This window comes from Arachis ipaensis, chromosome B04 (genome assembly GCF_000816755.2).
Source record: "Arachis ipaensis cultivar K30076 chromosome B04, Araip1.1, whole genome shotgun sequence".
Taxonomy (NCBI): domain Eukaryota; kingdom Viridiplantae; phylum Streptophyta; class Magnoliopsida; order Fabales; family Fabaceae; genus Arachis; species Arachis ipaensis.
Window position 1 is genome coordinate 129,665,388 of NC_029788.2, and position 3,124 is coordinate 129,668,511.

At 25.2% G+C, this 3,124-nt stretch overlaps 1 protein-coding gene across 2 annotated transcripts in view; it reads left to right on the forward strand.

Annotated features, from left to right (window-relative positions):
• Window positions 1-3,124, forward strand: part of LOC107638159 (truncated transcription factor CAULIFLOWER A) — a 10,818-nt gene that overhangs the window by 6,790 nt on the left and 904 nt on the right. For both annotated transcript variants that reach the window (XM_021122088.1, XM_016341327.2), the window contains exons 4-8: window positions 1-58; window positions 954-1,053; window positions 1,279-1,320; window positions 2,382-2,423; window positions 2,513-2,649. In XM_021122088.1, coding sequence (XP_020977747.1) covers window positions 1-58; window positions 954-1,053; window positions 1,279-1,320; window positions 2,382-2,423; window positions 2,513-2,649 — 379 coding nt within the window. The remainder of the gene's footprint in view (window positions 59-953; window positions 1,054-1,278; window positions 1,321-2,381; window positions 2,424-2,512; window positions 2,650-3,124) is intronic.

The window sequence follows — 3,124 nt, forward strand, 5'->3', positions numbered from 1 at the left end:
GGTCTTATGAATGCATCAAGCTCACCGCCAAAATTGAAGTATTAGAGAAGAACATTAGGTACTTTAATTTGTTCCATCTTAGATAATTTCTTCATGTGATAATTATTAACATGTACACATGACATGATTATTGCACACATAATTTAAGAACAAATTTCTGTATATTATTCTGAAGAAGAATTCCTCATTTCATTGTATGCAATTTACTTTTTTTTTTCACCCCCAAAAACATTTCATTCCAATTTTCCAAGGCAAGTTAAGGGGGAAAAAGTCTTGGCTCTATTTTTTGTTCTGATCCCTTTTGTTTATAACTTCTTAAATTAATATATCTTGATACAAATTATTTCTATATTAAAAACTTTTCTTTTTCACTCTGGGAATCAAACAAAACTACTAGTGACTTAGATGATTAGAGTGTCAAATTAAATCCAACACTATGTATTATGGTGAAAATAAAAGCATGTATTAAATTACTATTTTACCTTAACTCATGATAACAATAAAAAAGTTTTGCGATTCATAAATTCAGCCTAACAGAATAGATAAATTCATTTACAATTTTAGTCTTTATTATTTTATCTTATCTTTATATTATCTTTATTTATTTTTATCTTATCTTTATTTACTTTTATCTTTCGTAAGCCAATACTCTATTTACCTTTATAATTTACAATTCAATCAATTAACATATAATAAAAGTTCTTCATCTTTTTTTTTTCTTATTCTTTCATAGTTTTATTAGCATGATATTTATTATATCGACTATGATATGTGTATACTAAAATCAGCCATTAAAGTTAGCCAGCAGTATAAAATACATGTTGAAATATAAGTATACATTGAAAATAAATTAAACTACACATATATTTATATACAAATATATTGATAGCTAATTTTGGTGTACAAATAATATTTTTGTTATTATATAACCTTCAATATATATATATATATAGGAATTTTGTGGGAAATGATCTGGACCCGTTGAGTTTGAGAGAGCTTCAAAGTTTGGAGCAGCAGCTTGATGCATCTCTAAAGCGTATCCGAATAAGAAAGGTGATGATCATGAACAATGCTTCCCATTTTTCATTTTTAGCAAAAGTTATATAAAAATATTAAAAATTAATCACCAAATTAATTATTATATAACACAGTTGAAAAATTAAAAAGGATTTAGAAAACAGCATCTTAAATTACAATAAAAGATTTGCATATTTGTAAACTTCTTTTAATTTTCAGCAGATCTTTAACAGAATAGTCAATTTGATTTGATTTTTGCAGAACCAAGTCATGAATCAATCCATCTCGGAGCTGAACAAAAGGGTAAGGTTTTGTGTTGTTTGGTAATAATCTTATTGAGTGCATTATTGAACACACTGCAGAAAAGAATATTTTTGATATTACTACTGAGGAACTGAAACTCATGCTATGTGTGACAAGGACATGTCAAGAGTAGAAAAACAAAAGAAAAAAAAATTAAAAATTCCTAAAAATACATATGTAGAAGTTATATGTAGAAGTATAGTTTCTATTTGTAGTATTGTCCTTCGAAAGGGAACAAGTTATATGAAATTAATTAATGGATATAATTTTACAAATCATCATGCATATATATGAATAAGAGTGTATTTGATTTGCGTTTTTATTTTCTTTTTTTATTTTTTATTTTTTAAATTTTGTAAAAAATAAAAATAAAAAATAAATTTTTATTATTTTTACTGTTTTTATTTTTTCATTCATAAAATTTAAAAAACAAAAAATATTAAAAATAAAAACATAAACTAAACGCATTTTAAGGTTTCTTACTAGGTTTCTTAATTTTCTTTCCAAATAATAAAGTTAAGAGTTTGCTAGTTAATGTTTTAAGGATACTAGTAGTAATCTAGTAGTAACATTTAAAAAAAAATTACCCATTTTCTGGCACATTTTTTCAATTTAATTTCTTTAACTAAGTTCTTAGAGAACAAGTAATCTTATAGTTAAATATAGGTTTAATTATTCTGCTGGTTCCTATAGTTTCGCAAAATTTTCAATTAGGTCCCTATATTTTTTTTAATTGAGTCATTGCACCAATTTTTTTTTAAATTGGGCCTCTACACTTTTTTTTTCTTTTATTTAGGTCTCTGTACCAATTCTTTTTTTTAGTTGAGTCCCTATAAAATTAAATTAATTACTACTAAGAGGGATTTAATTGAAAAAAAAATTTGGTGCAGGAACCTAATTAAAAAAAAATATATAAAAATTTAATTAAAAATTTTATAAAACTATAAGGCCAATAGAATAATTAAACCTTAAATATATATCTGCTTGTGAAGTGAAACCAAGGTGATTAAAAGTTTTTTGGGATTACTATTATACACATTTCTTGTGTGCCATAATGACAGGCAAGGCAATTGCAGGAGCAAAACAGTTTGTTAGCAAAGAAGGTAGAACAGTCACACATGAACATATATTTTTATTATTTATTTAAAAAAAATTAGAGCAATAAATTTATTAGATTATTTATGATGAGTAGATGAAAGATAAAGAGAAGACAATGAGTGAAGGTCCACAAGTCTGCCTTGAAACTCTGGGAAAAAGTACACCTAACATCAACTTGTCTTCTCAAGATCACCTACCACCACAAAGACTAGTTCCTTGTCTAAATCTCAGGTAATTAATTAATTAATTAATTATTATTGCTTCTCTCTAATTATGCATTTATTTATTCTAACATGAAATTTTGATTAGAATCATGATTACATATATAAAGAATGTTATCTACATTGTTCTAGTGTATATTTTTTATATTTTTATGTTTAGAATTAAAAATAAAAAGATAATTTTACACTATAAAAAATATTACAAAAAGTAGTATAAAATATATTTCTGTATATATATGTGCGGTGCTGGAAGGTACATTGAAATATCCACCGGTAAAGCAAAAGAAGCCATTTTAAGAAAACCACTATTTGGGTTAGGGCAAACCAAATGTTGTGAAATTTATCATGATCCTCCTTGTTTGACTAGGTTGCATTAATTTTGCATTGATCTCTTAATTATCTTAAGCTTTTTTATGGATACGTTACTGTGATATTTAAGAGTGTTTAGAGAGGAGTTAAGTTAAAATGTCATCAATTAAATAAGA